This window comes from Grammomys surdaster, unplaced genomic scaffold (genome assembly GCF_004785775.1).
Source record: "Grammomys surdaster isolate TR1022 unplaced genomic scaffold, NIH_TR_1.0 363, whole genome shotgun sequence".
Taxonomy (NCBI): Eukaryota; Metazoa; Chordata; class Mammalia; order Rodentia; family Muridae; genus Grammomys; species Grammomys surdaster.
Window position 1 is genome coordinate 3,657,626 of NW_021604782.1, and position 24,901 is coordinate 3,682,526.

The 24,901-nt window shown below is 39.5% G+C and overlaps 1 protein-coding gene across 3 annotated transcripts in view; it reads left to right on the plus strand.

The window, feature by feature from the left end:
• Slc44a1 (solute carrier family 44 member 1) overlaps positions 1-24,901 on the plus strand; it is a 175,493-nt gene that overhangs the window by 66,306 nt on the left and 84,286 nt on the right. For all 3 annotated transcript variants that reach the window (XM_028779916.1, XM_028779915.1, XM_028779914.1), the window contains exons 4-5: positions 9,836-9,972; positions 20,998-21,091. In XM_028779916.1, the coding sequence (XP_028635749.1) occupies positions 9,836-9,972; positions 20,998-21,091 (231 nt within the window). The remainder of the gene's footprint in view (positions 1-9,835; positions 9,973-20,997; positions 21,092-24,901) is intronic.

The window sequence follows — 24,901 nt, forward strand, 5'->3', positions numbered from 1 at the left end:
GGGGATAATTTGTACATTGTTGAAGCAATAAAGAAAGTAAGTCATACCAAGGTTGGCATGTTCAATTATGAAAATTTTGATTCTCTAATAAAAAGATAAAAGTGATACAATGGAAAGAGCATTTTCAGTTTTTCTGTGATGAGTTGAATTATTCATGGAATTGAGGGTATCTTTACAGGTAGAACCATTGGAGAGGTAATTGAGGAAGAGTTTGCACTGTGGGAAATGGCAGCCGTAATTTTTGACTCAAAGACATTTGTTGTAGTGTGGACATGCAGTGGTGTTTTGGATGAATAAATGTAACCATGATATTTGAGCCTTAGCACAGTTGTAAATGGTAACTCCTTTTTGTGATCTTCATCATCATCATCATCTTTCAAAGGAGGTTTGGAAGTTGTAGGTGCTTCTGTTTTTAATCCAGTTGGGAAGGCTTTTAGCCCATGTGTATGTTGCTTACAAAGCTCTTTACCATATTCTGCCCCATTGATTCTCACTCTAGCCCTGGGAGGTATTTAAATTTTCCTCAGTGAATGCTTTCAGGATTTACTCTTCCATAGTTACAGAGTCACAGTTTGGTCTTCTCACCATCTGTAATTGCTCTACCAATAAAATCAACTCAACTGAGTTGAACCCCCTATTCTGGCAGCAAGCCTGTCTTCCGAGTGTGCACATGTTTTGCTTTGTTTCCTCGTTGCATCTATTCTTCAACTTCTGATCGTTTGTTCCTATACTGTCTCCTAAATGATCTTTTGTTCTCTCTCATCCTTACTATTTAGCTTTTTTTCTTGTAATATTTTTCATAGTATCGTGACAATATCTAGTGCCCCATTATCCTGTCTTTGGTACAAATGGATAAAAATCTGTGATGGGCAAGAGAGTCAAGGGATATCTCTCCAAAGGAACTGAAAGGCAATATGTACACATAGGCTTGTGAAAGACATTGAACATCATAAGCCATCAGTGAAATGCAAAGCAGAACCAGAGAGTTACTCCTTTCTCTTCCACTAGAAGAGTGATGATTTAAAATTATTTCATTGTATGCATATATCACAATTTGGTTACCTATTCATTAGTTGATACACATTTCTAAATATGCATAATGATACGGAGAAATTGGACACCCATGTATTATAATAGATATTTAAAATGGAATAACTGCCTTGGTAAACATGGAGTATTTCTCAAAATGTCAATCGTAGTTGCTTTATGACCTAGCAAGTCTACTTCTTGGAACCTACCTAAAAGAAATAAAGACATATGAATGCTGCTAGCAATATAATTGATAATAGCTCTCAAAGGAAAAATGATACAGATTTGCATCACCTGATGAATGTATAACAGAATTGTGGTATAGCCATACAGTGGAATATTATGCATAATTGGAATGAAATATTGAAGCATACACTGTAGCATGATGAGCTTTGAACTCATGCTAAGTAGGGGTAGGCAGTACAGAGAACTGAGCAATGGCGATTAGTAGATATGGACATTCTTTAGGGATGAAAATACTTTAGAATTAGATTTTTGTGATAACGAGTTCAGTAATATATACTTTAAAACATTGAACTGGCTGAACACAGGCGAACATGTGTTAGCCCATGTGGTAGGGGTATAAGGAGGTCACTGGGCCTCCCCACAGTCACAGCCCCTAGCCCTAACTATAGTCACAGTCTTTAGTCTACCTATAGTCACAACAGGCTATAGGAAAGAAAGGTGAGAAGGCTTAGGTAAAAAGAAGATCCTTTGAGTCAAGGAATTTGAGATCAGCCAGGGCAATTTAGTGAGATCCTTACTGAGTCTTAAAGGAAAGCAAAACACAGTTTGCACAGGTTAACTTTATGGCATGTTAATTATGTATCAGTAAAGTTTTTACACTAGGAAAAAACAAAGTCCTCTGGCATTGTTGCCTGACATAATAGTATTTTTTGTTATGGTTGTTTGAAAGTTGAATTTTTACTTCTGACTGTGGTATTGACAACAAATTTGGCTTTGGTAGTATTCTAGTTACCTAAATAGAAAAGTGATTTTTGGTAGCTCTCGTGAAATGTTTTTATAAAGTGTTTATTTTCTTATCTCAGTTTTGCACAAGAGACAGTCAGTGGAGCTTGGATTTATGCTAACATTTACCCTCCTTCTTGCTTAGATCTGTTTTCTTCCATGTGTCCAGGCGTGCCTGTATAGCTGGTGGAGGACAGAAGAGGTCATTAGAGCCCTTGGAATTAGAGTTAAGGGTGGTTGTAAACCACCTTGTGGGTGCTGGGAATGGCTCCTGGGTTCTCCAGCATATTTTCTCTCTTTTTGGTACATGCGTAAGACGGAAACAGACTATAGAATTGATCTTGTCTCTGCCTTCTCCATTTGTATGTCTTTGTTGGTAACTAACATATCAAGGACACCAAACTGGGCCTTTCTAAAGGTGAGCATAGTGTTGCTTATCCTCTGTGCTCTTTGTGTCTTCCTGAGTACAGTGTCCCCTTTGTCTGTGTTCTGTGAGGCAGTCTTGCTCTGTAACTCAAACTGTTTTGGGGCTTACATTCTCTACTCCCTATCCTCATGAGTGCTAGGATTATTACCATTGACCACAGTGCTCAACTTTTTGGGGTTTTGTTTTGTTTTTAGTGGAACAGGGTTGCCAACCTTAACGGCCCAGCCATCCTGGTCAGACTGGGATGGTCTTCTCTTCTTTATCACATCATCACGGTGTATTTCTTGCTCCTGAGTACATGTGAAGTCCTCCTTTCATCTCCATTCTCAGCCTAACCTCAGCCATCATTTCTTAGTACAAAACCTTTAGCTTCATTCCTGTCTGTTAGTCACCTGCTGTTCATTTTCCACAGTGAGCTCCCAACAGCTTTCCAGCTTTAAGATGAACTCCAACTCTCCTGCCTCTGATACCTTTAAGGCCCCCGATCATGTTGTAGCACCTGCTTAGCCTCTGCAGTCCACATCAACCGTGCTAACCTTTCCATGGTCTCCTCTCTGTGGCCATACCTGCTCTGCCTTGATGCCCCTCCCTCCACACCTGAATGATCTTGCTCATTTTTTAGTTGCTTTAGTTATCTACTCTCTAGGTCCCTCCCCTGCCACTTAAGAGACCCATTTGATCTTCCTGTGCTGGCCTCTTTTCCCAGGTGAGACATTTACATTGCTTACAGCTCCTTTGTCTCTGCGCCAAGAAGGCAGGGAAGGGAGACTGTGTCTCTTTTGTTGTTGGTTTGGTTTGGTTCCTGAGATGGGATCTTCCTGTGAAGCCCTGACTGGCTTTGAATTCCATAGATAGCTTAGGCTGTCCTTGAACTTCAGACTTTCTGGCCCAGTCTCCCAAGTACTGGGATTAGAAGCATGAGCCATATGCCTGCCTGGCTAATATGAGCATATTTATAATTATATTGTTTACTTAACTCTGTGTCTGGCAGAGAATGTGTTTAAAATTTTATTGTTGAATAATAGTATTTTCACCTTAAATATCTTCTCTCTTACTTCCTTTCCACCTCATCTTTACCTGGCAAAATTTACACAAGTACCATCTTTTTAGTGATTCCATAAATGATTATGGATTCCTTTTTCATTCCAGGCATTATTTAAGTACTAAGAATATAGAAATGGATTAAATATTCAACCAGATCTACACTCCTAGAGTTGATTTCTAGTGGTGGAGATAGATAATAAAACAGATAAATAAATGGAGGTGTAGAGGAGCAAATAAAGCTAGCTCTCTCTGTCTCTCTCTGTTTCACTCTGTCTCTGTCTCTCTGTCTCTGTCTCTGTCTCTCTCTCTCTCTCTCTCTCTCTCTCTGTGTGTGTGTGTGTGTGTGTGTGTGTGTGTGTGTGTGTGTGTTGAGGGGCAGGGTTTTACAGCGTAGTTTAGGTTGACCTCAGATTAGTACTTTCCAGTTTCAGCCTCTGTGTCTCCTGATGCTGGCCCTAGTCTATTCATGACAGCAATACATGATCATCTGGTCACCACTTAAGCTCCGTCTCCCTAATGCTGCCACAGTGATAAATCTCAAGGTGTGTCTTATTGTTGTCTTTGTTTTTTAGTGTTTTTTGCTTGAGCAGGTATTGAACCTTTGAATGCATGCTAAACAAGTGCTATAGCGTGGAGCTACATCTCCGCCCTTGGACATGGAATCTTGAGGGACAGATATTGAAGCTGTAGAAGGACACGTGCTTATGGGCAGAGGCAGACTGTTGCAACCATCGTACAACCTCCTAGGGCACTATTTACACTTAGTCACTGTGCCCTGCCAGTCTCTCTTAATTCCATTGTTCCAGAATGTTAGGGGACAAATATGTTTTAGTTAATGGTATGTTGTTGTAGTTGGCTGGGTTAGTTAGCTTAGTTTGGGTATGCTCTTCCTGTAGTTCTGTAGGCTAAACAAGATGACCCTCCTTGGGACACTTGGTTCCTGGCCTGGTGTGATACCTGGATTTGCCTTGGTGCAGTCTTTCCTCCCCCCCACATGGAAGTAAGAGGTCTCTTTGGGCAGAGCTCTTCTGAGGGTGGAGAACAGATCCGGAAGCTCTCTGCAGCCTACATTTAGCATCAGCAGAAGGCCTGCATCACTGTTATTTAGCAGTAGCAGAAGGGCCTGCATCGCTGCTGTGTGTTTCTGTTTGGTGACTTACTAAGGGCAACACACTCCATAGAAAGAGGCTATACATTATAAACTGATTCCAGGTAATAATTGGACAAATGATCAGACTCCATTTTTATTCCGCTCTGGGGAAGACATGTGTCAGGATTCACTAAAGCGGAAGCATCCGAGGGGCTTTGCTGCCAGCTTCTCAGCTTTAGTGCCGCAGCGCTTGATTAGAGAGGAGAGAAGCCAAATCCAGCAGGAGGCGGCCAGCAGACCTGGTATCTGTTTGCCACCTCTTGCTCCAAAAAAGCCTTACCGCAGAGTTGCCATGGCAGCAGGAGGCAGTTTAATGGCAAGGGCTCATCTCTGGATCCACACTGCTGTGCCCCAGCCTTTCCCTCTGGCCTTCAATTTGATCGGCTGGTTACACCAGGGCCTTACTGTGAGGTATCCTTGTAACTACACATTGCCTTATGGAGCAAAGTGTAAGGTCCCCTGAATTCTCAGGACAGCCACCTCTTTATCCCCACTTCTCCTTGGCACATATCTCTTTGATGTTCCACCATATAGTCAGCCCTATCTGATTATTTGCAGTTCCTTAAATATGCTCTTTCATGCTTCCGCGCTTTCAGGCATGCGGTTTCCTCTGCCTGGAGTGCTCCCTTCCCCATCTGTCTGGAAAATTCCTTCTCAATTTCAAAATGCAGCTTAGATTCCTCCTCCCCTTCCCTCATGCTTTCTCTCACCCTCTTTCCTCCTTGCAGATCTGTGCAGCTTCTGCATCCATTTCAACCCCATCACACATCATGTGGGGTTGAAAGGACTGGTTGTACTCCTGCCTCTTTTTCTGTCATCTGTAACTTATTCGCATTCAAAATTTGTGTTTTGTGGATTTTTGCATTGAAAGGGCCTTTCCTGGAGTAAATACATAGCAACATTTCTGGAATAATGGACCACTTTTTGTGTGAATTAAGTCCTGTTTAATGCTTATCTTTTGAGTGTTGTTTACTACAAAGGTAAACTAGTGCAGTGTTAGTAGGCGAGTTCCTTCTGCTATGAACCCAATGGACCAGCCAGTCATCAACTGTCACTCACTGTCCGTGTCTTGTCTTTATGGTTGGGATCAGAGAGAATAACACTTGTGGGTCCACGGAACCTCCAGTTGTCACCCACCATCCGGCTCCTTCCATTGGCTGTTCTGAGGACACAGCTTCGGAGGCTTGGTGGAATACAGTAACTCCTTGGTAAATCCCATTTTCTCTGCCTTCTCCTCTTCTTGGTGAGGACAGTAAAAGCCAGATAGAGGTTTAAGCTGCCTTTAAACGTGCAGCAGCATCTAAATTGGGTTTCATCTTCTCTCTCTGAGCACAGCTTTTCAAGTCACTTCTTTCCTGTGGCTCTTCAACTCTTCCTGACCTTCTGTGATTTACGGCTCACCCCTTTCCTGTTGCCCGTTCTCATGTTTGGTGCATATGTCCTGTTTACTGTTTGGACACGCTGCTTTTCATGGATGTTCTTCCCTTTCTTTCCTCCTGGACAGAATTTGGTGTTGTGTTTTCAGATTTTCAAGTTAGAGTAGATTTATTTCATATCTTCCTCAAATAACCTCGGAAGCCACCCGAACTGATCTTGTGCTTAGACCCCGCCCTTACCAGTCTGCACACAGTCTCCTTTGCAGTGCAGCCTGAGCACTTGGTGGTTTCTCTTCTGTTCCCATTGTCCTTGTTTGTTTTGAGCCTGGCCTTTAACAGCCGAGCCATCTCTCCAACCCCCTTCACACTTTTAAGTGCAAAGCTCACCTGTGTGTTTGGCAATTCCCTTTGCCAATATCTTTTCTGGACCACCCACCAGAGCATGCCATGTGCATACTGTGTGCATACCGAGTGTGCCAGCACCTGCAGGTGTCCAGGCTGTTTGGTTTCTGAAGTATTCTTCTCATTGTTTTTTGCTTTTCCCCCATTCTCACGCATGGTATTTTATTCATTCCAGGTCCTATAATGGATGTGAAACTTAAACAAAGCTGTTTCTAAGTTATTAATAGTTTTGAGCTTCTGCAACAATCCTGTGCTTCGTCTTCATTCCTGACACGGGCTGGTGATGGTGGAATTAGGATGGGCTTTGAGACAGATAAATAGTCTTTTGTTGCTTCTTATCCTGTGTCTCTGAAAAATACTCTCTGTATGTAGTGGTTGGCTAACTGCAGATGAATCCCCTTCATCTTCATGGAAAGCATTCCAAGATGCAGTGTAGATCTTTGGAGCTGTGGATTGTACTAAGCTCTGTGGGTACCATTTTATATACCTTGAAGAAAGTTTAATTGATAAATCAAATATAGTAAGAAACTGACAATAACTAACCATGAAATAGAGCAGTCATACCAATATCTATAATAAAAGTGACTCAAAACATATATATTGTCTATTTATGAAAATTTCCATTTGCTGCTCCCTGACTTTGGTTGGACACAGGTAGCTGAATCCACATGAAATGAAGTTGCAGAAGGGAAACTACTCACCTGCTGATGCTAGCCTAATTTGTAAATAGAGCTGATAGCTTCTTTTCACTGTCACAAGTAGAGCAAGCCTTCCATCATCCAAAAGACATTAACACAGTTAGACCCTAGGGCCTGTAAGTAGCTCTTCATAGTGTGTGTATGTGAGTTGGATCCAATATGTTCTTAGGTTGGAACATATGCATACTAAGCATGTGTCATTAGCATACATTTCTGAAGATGCTATTTAAAATTGTATTTTGGTTGTATGGGTTATGTGTTTTCAGAAACCATGCTTTGATGCTATAATCGGCAGTATTAATTTGATAGTGCTATATACACATTGTAGAATTCTACTCACCTTCTTAACCCACTTCTGTTTTACCTGACCTGCTCTGAGAGCTGCTTATCTTAGCAAGCCTCTTGACCCAATGGGGTCTACTCAGAATTTTCTCCCAAATGAAAAGTAAATCTTAGTATTGTAGTCTTGTTTTGTGGCTATCTCAAACCAAATTGAGCAGAGTGGCTAACCATCAAATGCAGGCTTTGTAAAAGTCAGATGTTTTCTGTGTGAAACTAATAAGAATTGTCATGTACATGTTGTCTGTTATGTGTGTACCATTAGTGACCTTAAAGTAGATTAAAGAATAAATGGTATGTAGTGTTTAAATTACAGAAACTAAGGCTAGAAAAGAGAGGTGTTTTTCTTAATTTAGGCCAAAGAACTATTGTAGGGATGACTAGAGGATGAGGAAGGTGCAAATCGGATCTCAGCGGCTTGAAAGGCCGAAGCAGGTTTAAAAAAAAACAGAACACAGGTTCATTTTGGTATAACTAAGGTACAGTACAAGGTTGCTATCTACTCACAAGTACAGACTACCAAGGTATTTCCGAGGATAAACTAGGACTGTAAAAATGCAGCTAGGGCAGTTTTAACATTGGAAGACATAGAAGCAGGACAACAGACAAGATATCTATTCTCAGGGGGTCTTTGTTGTTAGATCCTTGTCCCAGCTGAGAGGACTGGCAGCCTGTGACTTTCTTCACTTGTCTGTTTTCTACTGTCATGTGATTTCTCCAGATACTAATTAAGGCATTGTTTATCATTAAGAACTATGTATTCAGTGACTCCTCAACCCACATCCCACCACCTTCACAGAAGCACACCACACTGTTGTGAGGAACTAATCTGTACACAGAGTTTTCTAGAGTGTCTTGCCCTTGAGTATTCAGTAAACACTGGCTGCGTTCATTACTGATGCCATAGATGGCACATACTATTGCCTGTGCTAGCACTGCTGGCAGATATACCCTCTTTCAGACCCTGAGTGTTCCCTGCCCAGAATCTGGCTTTGTGAAGTCCATTGTCTGTGGTCCTAGGAACAGACACGCTGAGTCACATGTGTGGGACAGATGGAGGGAGAATTAGTGAGAGGTTGCTTGTTCCATCCAAGGGTTTCCAGAACCCGTTCTCTTTGTGCCTGCCTGTACTAACTACCTCCTTGTTTTCGGCCGTGGACACTGTCCATGAACCCTGCTTCCAAACCACATCTGGCTTCTTTGCATTCCTTTTCTCTTTTTGGAATGTTAGTGATTTTAGAGTTTCTAAGAGCATGTAGATTTGTAGTGCGGCTTGTGCTTCTTTTCCTGCCGGGCTCCTGGATGGTCTTCTGGCTGCACTGTCTGTGTAGTGCTACTGCTCCATCTGTGAGGGCCTTTCTGGTTGACTTTATTCTTGTGCTTTTTAGATTTTGTGCCTAGTCCTGTTTCTTCATTAGATTGTAGCCAAAGACTGAGAAAAGTAATTATCTCATTCATATGGTTAGTTGTATTTGGAGTGTAGGTTTGGGTGGTTTGTGGGAAAGGACATTTACTTTGTAAAATTTGCCATGGATTCAGAAAAAAAAAATGTGGTTAAAGAAATTTGTGCCAAATAAGACCATTCCTCCTTATGTTCCCTCCACAGTGTGCAACACTAGTCTCTCTTTATCTTGTCAGAGGATGCGTGGGAATCATTTTCTCCTGGACAGATTATAATACATTCCTGCTGTCTATATCTTCTTTTTGATTTTATTTGTTAAATCCTGTGATTTCTACCTAAGCTTCACCTTTAAAAATATAATTGTATAAAAAATACCTGGGATATAATTTAGGATGTGTACATGATTTTTTATAAACTGCTATGTATTTTCTAAAAATATATAGGAAATATATTGTGGATATTCCAATTGAAATGTAACCTGCATTATTTTTAGGAAATGAGAACCCTGAAAAGGAAGAAAATTGTAGAGGGCTGTGATGTTACTATTTTTCTAGATTTGATTCACATTTCTATTCATATCAGTATATGTTCATCAATATGCTTATTTCCATTTCAATAATAATATTCTTTAGCTAAAGTTTGTAGTTTCCGTGACAACTGTAGTGTATGTTAAGTTACAACACTGGGATATTCTAATAGTATTTGGTATGAGTTTAACAAAGCAAGAAAATGATGATTTCTGATGATAAAATCTGCACATTATGAAATGTAAATATTAGGAAAAGAAATTGTGAAAACTATTAATTCCTTCAATTACTCCATTCTCTTTGTTAGCATTATAAGTCATTGTTTTCAAACCTTTCACTGATGGTTCTACTTGAGGAATGGCAATTGTGTAGCTCAGTGGAGTCTGTCCTTTGCTTTGGGGCTTGGTTGAGTATTCGGTGAACCATACGTATTTTGCCAAATAATATCTTGGTTCTTTTTTCCATACTTTAGGTATGTGTTCTTTTTGGACCCATGCAATCTGGACTTGATAAACAGGAAGATCAAGTCTATAGCACTGTGTGTAGCAGCATGTCCAAGACAAGAGTTGAAAACCTTGAGTGACGTCCAGAAGTTTGCAGAGATCAATGGTGAGATTTTAGACTGTCCAAATTGATCGCCTGGTCCCCTGTGCTCACAGTTAAATGCTATATGCTTGCATTTCAGGATATACTTGTCCTCAAACTAAGTATGTTATAAAACAATCTTAAAGAGAAAAATTAAAGCTGAAGTGATTCTAGATTTCCTAGTTTAAAATACAAGCACCAACTCAGGAGATTATTAAACTGTAGAATTGCTGGGTACAGTGGTGTGTGACTGTAATCCCAGCTACCCAGGAGGCTGAGGCAGAAGCATTGCTTAGCCTAAGTGCCCTCACTTAGACAGCATAGAAAGATCTCTTGTCTTACAACACAAAGCAGAAATAGATTATTTCACACCTTTGTTGAAAAGAAAGGAAAACAGTAGAATGTCCCCAGGGTGGGTGATTCCCAAAGAACTTCTGAGTAGATCCTTGTGATGTGTATTTTTTAACTAAATGTGTTTGGTGCTTTCAGTACAACCTATTGGATTTTTTGGTTTTATTGTTTTGAGGTAGGATCTTTCCTGAGCTGGTTGCATGAACTGATGGTCCTCTTGCCTTAGCCTCTAGAGCTGAGTGCGTGCTGGAATTACAGGTGAAGTCTAAGCTTGCCAGTGACCGGGTGTGCTATAGAATAACTGAGAATTATTAGTATACTCTTTGTAAAGTTCAGTTTCCCGTTTCTTTCCATTTTTGTTTAAATCTCATGATCTGTCTTTCCTCCTTTCCTCCTCTGTCAGTCTATGTTTAATCTGCAGTTAATAGTATAATTTATGCATATATAAAGCCAACGGCAAAAGTTACAGGAAACGAATGTAAAGAACTACAATCAAATTTCTTTTTTCAGTGTGCTGGTGTACATATAATTTTATGTTCTGCTCTTAAATTTAATGTTGCATCATGACCTTTTCTCAGAATACTTTAGAGGATCTTTAAGGTTATAAGACTGGGGTTAGCAGTGAGTACCAGCAGAGCCAGTTCACTGCAGTCTCTCTGCTCTTTGGAAATTCTTATTTCCAGGTGCTATCCTCAATTCTACATGGTTTGCTGCAGTTCCCTTTAGAGTATTTTTGAAATTACTCTTTGTAGCGCACTGCATGCTAATGTCCCCTCTGGTCCATGTTTTGAACTTCCCAGAGGTTCTGTGTTTGTGTTTTGTGTGAAGGACTTCTTTATGCCTTCCTGCTTGCCTAAATCCGAGGCTGATGCTAGGTCCTTTGAACAACTTGTTGACTCAAATATTTACCCCATGTAAAGTGTAGCTAACTAAAACAGGCCTGGAGCCATAACCATGCCTATCCCAGCCTGGCTTTATAGATCCTCCCAGATAGGATGCTGGTCCTTTGAAGGGAAGAAGATGGGTAATGTCTTTGACCTACCACCTTATGCCTTTAATAGAGAGAACAGAGAAGGCATGGACTGGGGAGGATCTGGATTCCCATTCAGATTCTGTCACTGGCTCCATAGAAGAGATAGAAGAGCCTTCTGAGCGCAGGTGTCTGCATGCAAATAGGTGTGAGGGTGTGTGAGGAATACTGAATATGTGATGGGCACCGAAGAGCTCGGCTTCTGTGCCCATGTGTGACCCCATACTTGCCTTGCTGACCCCTGTGCCACAGTTGTCAGCCCTGTAACTTATTATATCCTTTCTTGGGTATGGGGTACAGTTCCTTAGACATGTGTCCTGGGGAGGCAGTGTAGTTCACTGGATAAAAGTGCAGGCTCTCAGGTAAATTATTAGGATTCAACTGTTGATTCTTCAGCTTAGTATTCTTGAGACTCTGAACAAGTTGTTTGACCTCTCCAAGCCTCAGCCCCTTGACTGTCATGTAGGGCAGTGTCTATACCTACCTCATTAGAATTTTTGTGACAAATTAATACAAGAAAAATATTTAAAACTTTGGCTGGTAAAAATGTTGTTGACAGTTGGTGTTAGCTGCCACCCGTTCCATTATCCTTCTATCGGTGGAATGTTAGTCTCTCCACAGCCCATTTCTCCATCAGTTCCTTAGACACAGCTGCTATAAAGAGTTATTATCAGTCCTCAGAGTTTTCAGTCAGCACTAATCCATTGCTCAGAACTCATCAGTGGTAAAAGAATAAGAAGTCTGTATGTTTTATATGACACTCAGAGCTATGGTCTAATCTAAACTGTCTTCCAAAGTGTCAAACATACTGGATATGAGTTTTGGTGCCGTGAACCTGAGGTATCTCCAGGAGTACTGAGTGAAGGCTAATTCCTTGCCCTCTGTGTGGCCTGCTCTTATGATTTCTTGAAGAGAAGTGGCCCATGTCTTGCTCTGGCATGCTTTTGTTTCTAGGCCAGTATCCTTATAAGTGAATGTGATACTCAGTGGTTTATTCATATCTACCTTAAGAAGACCCTTCCAGTGGAGTTGGTAGCTTTGCAGTCTCGAAGTATTAATTAGTAAATATTTTAGCAAACAGCAAGCACTCTCTTTGGAGCCAGTTGGTATAAAGAATAAGAAAGAACCTGGGTATATTGATGTATGCCTATATTCCCAACCCTTGAGAGGAAAGGGCGTGAGGATGGTGAATTCCAAGGCAGGGCGGGCTATATGGTGAGCTCCTGATGCTTAATATACAACAACAATAATGGTGAGAACATCCACACAGTAGAGGATGGGAACAACAGTAACTTTCGTTGGCAAGTATAAAAACTTTATTAAAATTCCAAAAGAGGAAACTTTGGGTATAGATATCCATACCTGCTTTGATAGCAATCCCTGAATTGGAATTCCTGAATTTCTGATCTTCAGATTGGTAACACAAAACTGGAGCCGACAAGCTGTAATTCATTGTTACCATCATCACCTGTCTTGTGTTGGTACCCCCTCTTTGGTCTATTATAACTTATATTCTTGTCAGTGTCTGTGCCTCTGTACACAGCTGACTCTCTGTTAGGAAGTAAAGGTCCTCTGAGCTCACATACACAGACCTCAGTGTTACTTTCAGAGAGGAACATTCTGTAAGAGACGATGCAGGTATAAGTGAAAAGTTTCAGATCTCTAGGAAAGAATAATTAAAGCCCATGAAATAGCTTAGTTAAAACTGTTAAGACAAAATGTAGCAAAAGCCTTGGGATTGGATTTCACAATACTTTCTTGAATGGGTCCACATTGCACCAGAAGCAAAAGAAACAAAAGAAGAAAGTAGAATTGTATTGTGTGTTTTACACAACCAGGCCTGGTGATATGTGTCTGTAATCTCAGCACTTAGGGTGCTAAAGAAGGAGGATGGACATAGTCTAGCATGGGCTACATGGGAAAACCTTGTCAAAAAAAGAGAAAAGAATCAACAAATCTCAGACTTTTATGCAAGAACGGACAAAGATCAACGGAGTTGAAAGATAAGATATTTGCAAGTCTTCTATCTGGTCAGTGGTTCCTCTCCAGGCCACACCAAAACCATCTCAGCTCTCAGGTTTCAGTCAGCACAACTCCATAGCCCAGAAATCCTGTATGTCTTATCTGGCACTCAGTTTTATAGTCTAGTTTTGGACTGCCTTTTAATATGTCCTCTCAAATATACTGGATGTGGGCATTTGTGCCTTTAAGATCCACTGTTAAAAAGAAGATCACAGCCTTGATGGGGTTACAGAAAAATCAGTTATTGGCTCTGCTGATGGGGATGCAATATAGTGTGGCTGCTGTAGAAACACGGGGTTCCCTTAAATCAGCAGTGTCCCTACGACATATCTACTTGAAAGAATTGAAAACAGGATCAGAAGAAATAATTGCACGATCTCTGCATGTTATTCACCAGTCAGGAGGCAGAAACAACTGGAATGCCCATGGACAGGTTAATAGATGAAGAAAAAATTTAAGTTGAGCATAGTGTCTCGTCATGGCTCAAAAAAAAAATGAAGAAAGAGATGTGTTAATATGCATATGATGAAACTATTTAGCTTGAAGAAAGAAGTAAATCCAGTCATAGGCTACAGTTGTTCATGGCTGGACTGAGGATGTCATGCTAAGAGAAATAAGCCCTCCACACAAAAACAAACACTGTTGGAAACTCTACACATCTGAAATCCCTAGTGTAGGCAAGTTCATCAAGACAAGAAGTAGACTGGTCGATGGTAAGGCCTGTAATGGGAATAAAATGGGGAGTTACTGTTTAATGCGATAAGAGTTACAATTTTTCAAGAAGGAAGTTGTAGGAATGGATGGTGGTGCTGGTTGTAAACACTGTGATTACATTGAACATCACTGGCTGTGTAGCCACAGAGGTATTCTGATTTCCATATTATGTATATTTTATTGTAATTTTAAAAAATATTCTTGAGAGAGGATCATTTGTGAGTTACTTTTAGGATGCTAATTCTAAGCCTTATTTAAAATTCAGAGTAAGGTTGTATGTTTCTTACCAGGATGAAAATATAAACTCTTTTCAAAGAATTTCAAGTTTATGTGACATGTGAAGGTATTTTCTAGCACTTAAAATCACGCATTCAGATGAACTTTTATTATCTTTAGAAATTACTTAAAATTTTTGTAAGAGGAAGCTCTTTGATTCTGTACGGTGGTTATAAGAAACACAATCGCTAGGTAAAGTATTCTCTCAAATATTTCTTTTTTCTAGGCAAGAAGAGGGGTTGTTTACTTGGGTATGTGTGGGAAACATTTGCTTACTATGCCTGACTAGGGTGGAGAGGTTAGAAGACATGTCTGGAAATAGATTGGTTGTGTGGAGGTACTGCTGTATTGTGAAGATCTTTAAAAGCTGACAGAAACATCTAGATACCTGTAAAATATACTCTCTGATATGATATTGGGTAATAAGTGTATACATGTAAATTTCTTATGGTTCATAAATCATATGTGACGTGACTCTCACAAACATATAATGCTAGCTAAAAAAAAGAAAATTAAAAATGACCTTAAAAAATTGCAGTTACCAAAACCAGTAAGGACTCCATATTAAACCTTTGTGTTTGTTATCATGCCCTGGCAGTCCTGTGCGAATTTCCTGGGGACAGGATCATGCTGTGTTTATCTCTGAACACCCAGGCCCCAGTGCACGCACTCACACTGTAGATATCCACAATGTTTTCCCAAAGAGCGTGGTGCGTATTTTTCTACCTGTCTCTATTGCCACTTACTAACTCCTCAGCCTCAACATCCTTTATCCTCAGTTCTTCACACATGCGTGTTGCTACCAGCAGGTAAACTGTTTAGCTCCAGTCTAACCAAAAGTGCTGTGAAATCTTTTTTTTTTAAATTGACCTCTAAATAATTCATTTCATTCATTTATTGCTCTTCTGCATCCTCTCCAGGTGATTATCTGTCCCTTTTCTTCTCTTAATTCCTCTCGTTCCTTCTCTTTGCCAACCTTATTCTCTACAGAGAAAACAGTCTGTCTGGTGAGCGCTCCTGCCTGAGCTCTTATTTCAGCAGGGTGTGTGAATGCTGTCCTGTCCCAGCTCTTCTTCTAGTTTCTGATGAACGGGTTTCTTTCTGTCCTTATTAGGATTTTTGAAAGCACAAATACCATGTATGTCATAGCAGGAATGAATTGCCGTCCTTCTGGTGCTAACTTGGGTTTTCTTTGAGGTTTTTGGCTGAACCCAAGCAAAGCATGACAAGTGACAAAGATGGCAGTCAGTGCATGCTGCGGAATTCTCCCCTCCCTCTTCACCAGGCTAGCCTGCCATCTCTAGCCCCATTGTTCAGTCTGAGCAGCTGAGTCTTAGTGAGTGATTAAAACCATGAGCTTTGCTTCAACATACCATTTATCGATCCTTATTCAGAGCGCTGTGCTGTGCCTGATGAACCTATGTGCCTTTACATCGTTTTTCAGCTCAGTTCTAATGAGCAGTTTTGAAATGAACATCTTTTCTGTAAGTGACAGCTGGACATGCATCCTCAATTGTTGGGAATATTTCCCATGTGACATTTATTATCATTCTCATTACTGTACACACACACACACACACACACACACACACACACACACACACACAGTCTTGCCTAACATAATAGCGAACTATGGCTTGATTCTTTAGAAGGGTAAAGAAAGTTTACAGTTGATAATAAAATTTAAACTAATTCCTTCCCACTAAGTACTCACCAGAGGTACATATGCTAGTCCTACAATGAAGAAGCTTGCAGTCCATCAGGATCAGACTTCTTGTCCTCACAAGACCTAAAAGTCTTGGGTGTGGATATTAAAACTTCCCTTAGCAGCTGGGAGGTGGTGGCACACATCTCGTTTCCTTGTTTATATCTCATTTATAGTATAAAAAAAATTACTACAACTTAAAAGTGCTTCTTTGATATACAGTATAGTTCAGATAACTCTGAGGATGTAATAATGACCTGCTGTTTGGATCATAGACACATTTTGAGTATAGCAGTGTTGAGTGATGCTTTCAGAATGATTACTGTTTGCTATTAAAACTTTAACAAATTATATGACATTTAGATAAAATTTACTGCTCGTGAATACTAATAGGCCTTTGATTGTCATTGGCTGTTAAGTTTACAGTCAATATTATATCAGTATGCTTTCCCGTCATTCAGTAACAGCATAATTTAAAGCATACAATTAGTATAGACTTTGCATAGTGATACAGAAGCCTGGACTTGATAATGTGCATTAGTGACCATAGTGATCTATTCCACCATAGTGATCTATTCCAGCAAATGACTTAATTGATTTCAAGTCAGAGAACAGGATGCTTGATTCTTTAGAAAGGTAAAGAAAGTTTACAGTTGATAATAAAAATTAAACTAATTCCTTCACACCAAGTACTCACCAGAGGTACATATGCTAGTCCTCATTGAAGAAGCTTGCAGTCCGTCAGGATCAGACTTCTTGTCCTCACAAGACCTAAAAGTCTTGGGTGTGGATATTAAAACTTCCTTTAGCAGCTGGGAGGTGGTGGCACACGTCTTTGATCCCAGGGCTGGGGAGGCAGAGGCAGGTGGATCTCTGTGAGTTTGAGGCCAACCTGGTCTACAGAGAGAATTTTGGGACAGCCAAAATTACACAGAGAAACCCCTGTCTCAAAAAACAAACAAACAAACAAACAAACAAACAAACAAAAGTGGTGGTATATTTAGGGCATTGGAGAGATAGCTCAGTGGTTAAGAGCACTGGCTGTTCTTTCAGAAGACCCAGGTTCAACTCCCAACATCCACATGGCAGCTTACAACTGTCTGTAACTCCTGTTCCAGAGATCCAACACCCTCATACAGACATACATGCAGGCAAAACACCATTGTACATAAAATAAAAATAAGTAAATGAAGAAAACATTCATTCAGCAAATATTTACTGACAAGGTAGTACCACCTGGCAAATTTCCATGCTTCCTGGGAATTAAAAATATGTCCACACATTTCAGGACAGAGCTTAAAACTGGAAAAATGATTTTTATTTTATCAGATTGTAAATGCACAATATTTCCCAAATTAGAAAAATGCAAGTTAAATTCATTAGACGTTACAAGGCAATAGAATCTGATTTTTGTAATGAAAACATACCCACATTTGAGATTTTTTTTTCATTTAATACAAACTTCTAAGTCATATTTTGAGGGGGTCTCTTTTTCATATTTTAATGCATATAAAGATTGCTGTTATGGTAAAGGAAATACAGTTTAAGGCAAAAATATCAGCTCTCATAATACTACCTCTACACTATGTCTTTTATTTCCAGTAATTCAGGTTTTGGTTGCTCGCACTATAATGGTGCTGCCTGACAAAGGTTGGCAGTGTTTGGACACATTCTAGTTGTTGCTTTAACAGTGGCTTAGGGGGAAGCTACTGGAATCCAGTGGGGAGAAGCTAAGGGTACTGGTAAGCCCCCACATCACATAGGACAGTACTTCATAGCCAACAGTGTCTGCTACACCATGTCATGATACCAAAACCAAGAAACTAGTTTTATAGCATGTGGTAGTGAAAAGTATATGAACATTGTAATCTGATGGACTAAGAACATGCACTAAGAGCAGTTTCACCTATCCATAGAAAACTGGTCACAGTTTGCAAAAAGCCCATATTTGAAACATAGAGATGATAGACTGAAAATGTTACCAAATAAAATGTTCTGTTCTATAAGGAAGCTAAGTGGGTGGGTCAGAGAAGACTTCACGGGAGGTGCTGTTGAAATTCTGCTCAAGACTTTCAGGACCTTATCCACATCCTAGTCTGCACTGGACAGGTTGAGCAGGAGGGCTAATGCATTTAACAGCAAGGGTTGAAAGTTAATGTGGAAGGGTAGCTGATGGACCCTGATAGAACAGCTCTCTGGTTATCATCATGTCAAATAACACAAGAACAGATGAGGTAAGAAGAACATAGAATTGTAAAACAGCTCACCAATTCTTTTTCTCTCTCTCCCTCCCCTCCTCTTCTCTCTTTCTCTCATCTGTAACTTCTAGAGTGTAGTAATAGAATAGAACTTGTAGGGTTGGTATTACCAAAATTGAACCAAAGAATAAATAATTGAACATTTTAAGACATTTGAAATATTGTAGAAGTTAAACGTTCTGGGGGTGAGAGCAAGTATTTACCATGACGAATGTTTGTATACTCAAGCTAGGCGTCTCAGATTGCTCATTGTGATAGCTTTGGAATAATACTGGCTGAGTTGCAGGGATTGCCTCTGGTGTGCTTTACATTAGCTTTTGTTTTTAGTTTTTGACTTCTCATTATTCAAGGGTGGGTGTTTTATTTCTTTAACTTGTTTCTGCATTTAAAAAGCCCTGTATGTCTAACTCATTGGGTGTAAACCTCTTGTGGTAGGCATTGTTTATAGTACTGCCATAAAGAAAGCAAGTATCAGGTGCTGCTTTTAAAATGACCACTGAAAATGCATTCATGAATAACGTGAAAGGTTTGCCTTGCAAGGGTTTTTTCCATAGTTTGATTGAGCCTCCTCCAGCCATCAACTCTGAGTAGGCAGCAGTGGAAAGTTCCTTACGATTGATTGTTGCCACTAACGTATTACGAAGGTCTTTTTCCTTTCAGTCTGTTTAATACGGGATCTACTCAGAACTGGCCTAAGTCCCAGAAGACCATTGGAGATAAAGCTATTATCCTTTCACTGTGCATTATTCTGGGAAAGTATTTATAAAAATGAGCCTTGTTGCACCTGGTGTGACCTCCTTCTCTGAAGGAGGGAAGGCTCAGAGAGGATGGAGACTGTGTTCATTGAAATCAGATGAAGCAGTGTGTTTAACAGCAGGGACACAACACTAAGTACTTTAGTTAGCACCTTTCATTTTTGCACATTGACTCCATCTTGGTCTTGAAAAATATGCTGACAGTTTAGCTCAAGAAGGCCGCAGTCACGTTGGGTGCTCTGCTTATTGGCATAGTTGCTTTTTTTTTCCTTTTAAATGAATATTTCTCAATAGAACTTGCTATTTTTAGGACTACTCTAAAATATTTGGTTGGTGCCAGGTTTCTTCCAAGGTTGCTATGAATACAGCTTGGTGGCATTATCTTAAGACATGATAGACAATACTTTCCAGGGAGTTACATACTTAATATTCATTTTTCACTCTTTTCCCCGCTTAAGTATTCAGGATCAAACCGAGAGCTACAGTTTACCACCCAACATAGTCTTAGCTCATATGCTTAAACTTTTAAAAAAAATTTATCAACATGAAAAAGAATAGCTAAAAATAATTTTAAACGTAGTCCCCTACTAAGTCTACCAACAATGGAAAATCCTTGGGAGAATAGTGCCATATGACTAATGTTTCTTTAACACCAGTTTTGTATTATCTTTGCATGAAATGTGTACTGCTTATGTTTTGGTGAATATACTATTACAGTCATCATATTTAAATGCTTACCAGATAGTTTGCTGATTTCAGACGTTGCTTCTGATTTGTCATTTTTCAGAAATTTTCTAAAACTAGTATGATTGATCAAACAAGATAAAAGTTAAATAAACTTACTCCCAGTTTTGTCCCAAGCAAACCAGGATATGTGTATTTTGTTATTTTCCTCTCCATTTCTCTGAGATACGATCAAGTGCCTTTCCTGTAATGAACTTAGTGTTGAAGTTAGCCATGCTGACCTCAGTATATTTTGAGCCTGTTTCATAGTGGTGCAGTATAAGAGCTCGGTATCGTTCATTGTACCAATGAAAGCTTTTTTGTTGATATTAATAATGGAGTATTTTGCTAACTTAAAAATCTGGTAGGAATTTCAGTTAGTTGAGTGGTTTGTATGTACAATGTGGTAGGTACTCTGCAAAACCAAAGCAACACCAGCCTGCTGGTTATACACTAGCGTCTGTTGTTGGAGTGCAGTGAACCTTCCTGTATGGAAGGGACTATATCAGAAAATTTGCAGCTCAGTAAAATAGTACATACTAAATTCAGTGGACTGTGTCATTCTGACTTTTCAGTGTTATTCAGATAAGTATTAGTCATATAATCAGAAAACCCTTTTATAGTCAATCAGAAGTTGAATTTGAGCTATTATAAGCTGTCTGGAAATTGGAAATCACTTATCAGTTTATGATTCATAGTTGAGAATGGTTCCTGTCTTTTAAATAAGAAAAATGTGATATCCCACTTTCATGCAATGCTGTGTGCAGTATATTCAGTTTTCAGTAATGGAAAAATACATGAACCAGAGACAGTTATACAGTGGAGTGCAGAGTTTGTAGTAATACTCAGGTGCCTGATTAATCCCAGGCCTTCTACCAGCTGCCTGTGTTCTTAGCTTGTTTATATCCTAGTGTGTGAGCATCCTAATGCCCATTTGATAAGTTTACAGTAAGTCATGTTTATATCTCCGTCATCTGGCAGAGAATCTGACATGACAGTCAATAAAGTAATTTAGTAATTTGTGCCTAAAATATGTTAAATTGTTAGTCATTTCAGAGAAAACTGTTTTAAATGATTCATGGTGTACATTAAGTCTGGCTTTTACAGAATCTATAACTACTGAAAATGTATGTTAGTATTACAAAGTTAAGGAGAAACTGTTGGAGACTTTGTTCAGACTCTTCTGCCAGCTAACCTGTGCCCTTCTTTCAACAGGCTCAGCACTATGTAGCTACAACATAAAGCCTTCTGAATACACTCTGACTTCAAAATCCTCTGGTTTTTGCCCCAAACTACCAGTACCAGCCAGGTAAATTTTATTGTAACGTTGTTAACTTGTAGCCTTTGTTTTCATAGATAACTTAACACCTTGTTCTGAGAAAATTGTCAATTGATGATGCCTGTTGCTGGGGCATCCTTGATAGCCATATTTTAAAAGTATGACTAAACTTAATATTTTCATTTTTGTTTTTTAAAACTTTATAAAAATTTACTCACAGATAAATTGTTCTCAAATATTTCACATTTCTCTCAGGGCTCTGGTGTTTTTATTTTAATTCCACATCTTTATTTTAATTTCACATTTCTCTCAGGGCTCTGGTGTTTTAATTTAATTTAATTTATAAGTATATAAAACTCTGAATCATTGTCCAATCTGCACAAAGTTAGATCCAATTCCCACCATCCCCATATAAAGTTTGGTCTAATTCCCACCATCCCCATAGATGCCTTGAAGTTGATCCTAGTAACACCAACTGAAATTATTTTTTTTTTTTTACTTACTTTGTATTTTAAAAGAACGTGAATTACCCATACGTTTTCCACGTTATATCCTTCAGGTATATTCTCAGTGTTAGGCTATTTGCCAGGGTCTATCCAAATTTTTATTTAGCAAACATTTATTATTAAATACTGTATATGCAATAGACCAAAGATCAAGAAATACTCTTTGGCAGCAGTTCCCAGTATTTAGAAGTAAAGCAAACATTAACATGATACATAGACTTTTTTTTAAAAGATACAGACACCGAAGCATTGTAGAGTATATTCTCAAAACTATGTATATGTGTGCATATGTTTATAGATGCACACACTTTGAAGTAGTTTATCTTTCTAACAGTGTGACATGGGTACCGATATATCTGACTTGAAGTCAGTATGTTACAGGGGCTGTTAAGTGAGGATCTTGAGATTTGAGAACATGGGGGCAGATCGTGTTAACTTTAGGATTACTTATGGCTATAACTTGGGCTTTATTAACTGAAATTTTAAATTTTCTTTTGCAAAATACAAAACAGACACATAACTTAAGTTGATCTCTAGCTCTTTTTTCCTTGTCAAGTTGCTACTGAAAAATTAGACTTTGAAGCCTGTAGGCATAGAGGGACTGTTTTAAAAGAAACTCCAGAAGGATTTAAATATTGCAGCCTTAAACCCACAACTAGGAAGATTACACTCCTAGATGTAAAGACTGCTCGGCACGCCTCAGCTGCAAAGCCAAAGTGCTTTTAGCCGGTCAGTGTAGAAAACGTGTGGATGAAAGCGAGCCAGAGCTGGGCCGGTGGTATAGGCCTGTAATCTCAAATACCTAAAAGGCTGAGGCAGGAGGATCTCAACTTCAAGGCCTGAGCTAAATAACAAGTTTGAGGCTAGCCTGGGCAACTCAGTCAACCCTGTCTTGGAGATATGGCTCAATGGAGATGAGAAGAAGAATATGCATACCTACTCAACTGCTAAAGTTTGTCTTAAATGTATATTTTTGAGTATAGACTCATTCTTTCAGGGCTAAAACATGGTATTAAACAAAAACAGCTGGAAAGTCCTAGGTATGGAAATGACATTGCTTTGCTCCTACATAATTGTGAGTGGGTGTGGGTGTAGCTCATATCACAACCCTATACCCCAATCTGTGATCCTGTTTTATTGGCCAGCATTTGTTATTTACTCATTCATTCATTCATTCATCCATTCATTTTGAAATATAGACAAGAGTCTCACTATGTAGCTTTGGCCAGCTTAGAACTTAGAAAGAGTATCCTACCTGTGCCTTACAAGTACTGGAATTAAAAGTGTGTACCACAATTCCTAGCCCTCATTTAAATATATGTGTAGGTGTGGGTAGGTGCCTGCAGAGGTCAGAAGACCATGTCCAATTCTCTGGAGCTGGAGTGAGCACCCTGATTTGAGTGGGTATGGTCCTCCTTTCCAGATCCCGCTTACATCTTCTCATTCCCTCCTCCTAGGAACATAGCATCCTACTGGGACAGAGCAGCAGGGACTTGGGTTCAAACAAGTCATGACTTCTAAACTTGAATTTGAAATATTCTGTTGGGAAATAGAAAAGGGCACATCGGTCTCATTGATTTCCAGCCTTTTCAGTCTTGTTAAATTGCTACTGAAAATCAAAATTTAAAGTCTGTAGACATAAAAATAAAGAGGCTGTTTTCAGTGATGCTCAGTAAGAAAAAACCTAAAATTTATAGTCTGTGGAGGCTTTGTCCCGTTGTTCTTCTTAGCAACTGGAATAGGTCTCTTGCACTGTGTATAAATCGTTTCTCCATGATTAAATAGAAATATGCATTTTTTTTTTTTTTTAGTTAGGGTTTCCATTGTTCTAAAAAGTCACCATGACCAAGGTGTCACTCTTATAAAGGGAAACATTTGAGACTGGCTTACAGTTTCAGAGGTTCAGTCCATTGTGATCATGGCGGGAAGCATGGCAGCGTGCAAGTAGACATGGTGCTGGAGAAGGAGCTCAGGGTTCTACATCTTGACCTCTGCTGTACACAGAGTGTAGCTTGATCATATATAAGACCTCAAAGCCTACCCCTAAAGTGACATACTTCTTCCACAAGGCCGCACCTACTCCAATAAGGTCACACCTCCTAACAGTGTCACTCCCTATGTACCAAGGATTCAAACACATGAGTCTATGGGGACCAAACTTATTCAAACCACCACAATTCACATTGACAAAATTGTTTCAGGACTTAAGATAATAGATGTTAAATGTCCATTTTTTGTTCTTGGCACCCTGCTTGAGAATTATTCTCTCTCCCTGCTTCTAGAGCCCTTCCATTTGCCCAGACCTTCCTGGGTGCTCAGAGGTGTATAGCTAATGGTGACAGTACCCAGCTTAGCAAATGCAACTGCAAACTGCTTTTCAGTAAAATGCTGATACACATTAAAAGTCAGATGGCCTAGGAGCTTTGGGATTTTGAAAGAGAATGGCTAGAAAAGGCAACAGTTTACCCAAATTCCTACCTCTGTTGGATGAAATGCTAAGTGGAGTAGCAATTTGGGGAATAGCCACCCTGAATGCTGGCAGTGGTATCACACACAGGAAGGGATAACAACAGGAACAGAACAGTCTCTCAGGTTTGTTCTCTCACTTAGGTTCCTCTTGATACCAGAATGGTTTCTGGATGCCAAGCAGTTAATAACGTAATACTGAGGTGAGAAATAAATAATCGAGAAACAGTATTCCTATTCTTGTTTTCAAATGGAAGATTGATGGATAATTCATTTACAAATCACTTCCTGTGTCTGACCAACATCCTGTTTCTCATATGTATTATTCTATCGTTGAACCCTCACAAAACCTGTGAAAATTTTGCCCCTAGTTTGTAGATGAAGGAAATGGGAGATGAGAGAAATTAAGTTACCCAAGACCACACGATAATTGCTGTGAGTCAGAATCTGAGCTTAGATCTTACAGGATCTTTGTGGCAGTCATTCCTGTTTCTAAAGTGTATAAAAATGAAAGGAGAGAGAAAATGAAATATACAAAGAATACTTTATATAACTGCTAGATTCTTCTTGACTTACTTTCTGCTTTTTATATACTGCAGAAATCTTTCTAGAACCCTTCATTGTTATTCTTTTCTCAGAACTTCAAGCTAGAAATCATGTGTGGTTGTTTAGTTTTAGCTTGGGGTTCTGAAGTAGCAATTGAGATGCTGATCTCTGCCTCCTCGAATGAAGACACATGGCCATGTTATCAAGCATTGTTTGTCATACATTAGGGACCTCCTTCACTGTGGTAGTCAGGTCTCAAAAAGGAGATGCATAGTGTGTTTGCCTAAGTAATACACACTTTACCTATAAGTGGCTCAGTTTT